This window comes from Penaeus monodon, chromosome 15, assembly GCF_015228065.2.
Source record: "Penaeus monodon isolate SGIC_2016 chromosome 15, NSTDA_Pmon_1, whole genome shotgun sequence".
Classification (NCBI taxonomy): Eukaryota; Metazoa; Arthropoda; class Malacostraca; order Decapoda; family Penaeidae; genus Penaeus; species Penaeus monodon.
The window spans coordinates 25353609-25354060 of record NC_051400.1 but is presented as its reverse complement, the minus strand read 5'-3'; the positions used below and the strand labels follow the sequence as shown (position 1 = coordinate 25354060).

Genomic DNA, 452 nt, shown 5'->3' with positions numbered 1-452 from the left:
TAATTCGAGAATTAACTATCCATGATAATGTCCATAGTGTGTCATATGAAATAAGAATTAATAGATTACTTGATGACAAAATTTTACAAGTTATTCATGTTGCTCCCATTTCCAGACAGTAACACCAGAATCATAGATGATGGAGTGAATCATTCTGAAGGGAATTCCAACCTGGTCCATGTCCAGCAGCAGAATGTTGCCCTCATGCCAATGGTGAGTAGATGGGAATTCTTGGGCTTCTGTTCTCGCTTCCTCTCTGCATTCCGTGTATGTCTCTCTCTTGCCAGTGTCTATCACTATTTCTTTTTATATCTATATTTTTAATCTTGCCTGTTTTTTGCACGTCTATCCTGAAAAATTGTACTAAAAGGGATGTGTGGCTCCCTGTGGGTCACCAGTGCACAGGAAGTCAAGTTACTCTTTATTAAGGAGATAGAACCGGATGTTGTGTG

At 39.2% G+C, this 452-nt stretch overlaps 1 protein-coding gene across 2 annotated transcripts in view; it reads left to right on the top strand.

Annotated features, from left to right (window-relative positions):
* Window positions 1–452, top strand: part of LOC119581847 (receptor-type tyrosine-protein phosphatase T-like) — a 25860-nt gene that overhangs the window by 4656 nt on the left and 20752 nt on the right. For both annotated transcript variants that reach the window (XM_037929986.1, XM_037929985.1), the window contains exon 3: window positions 116–213. In XM_037929986.1, the coding sequence (XP_037785914.1) occupies window positions 205–213 (9 nt within the window). In that variant the 5' untranslated portion in view covers window positions 116–204. The remainder of the gene's footprint in view (window positions 1–115; window positions 214–452) is intronic.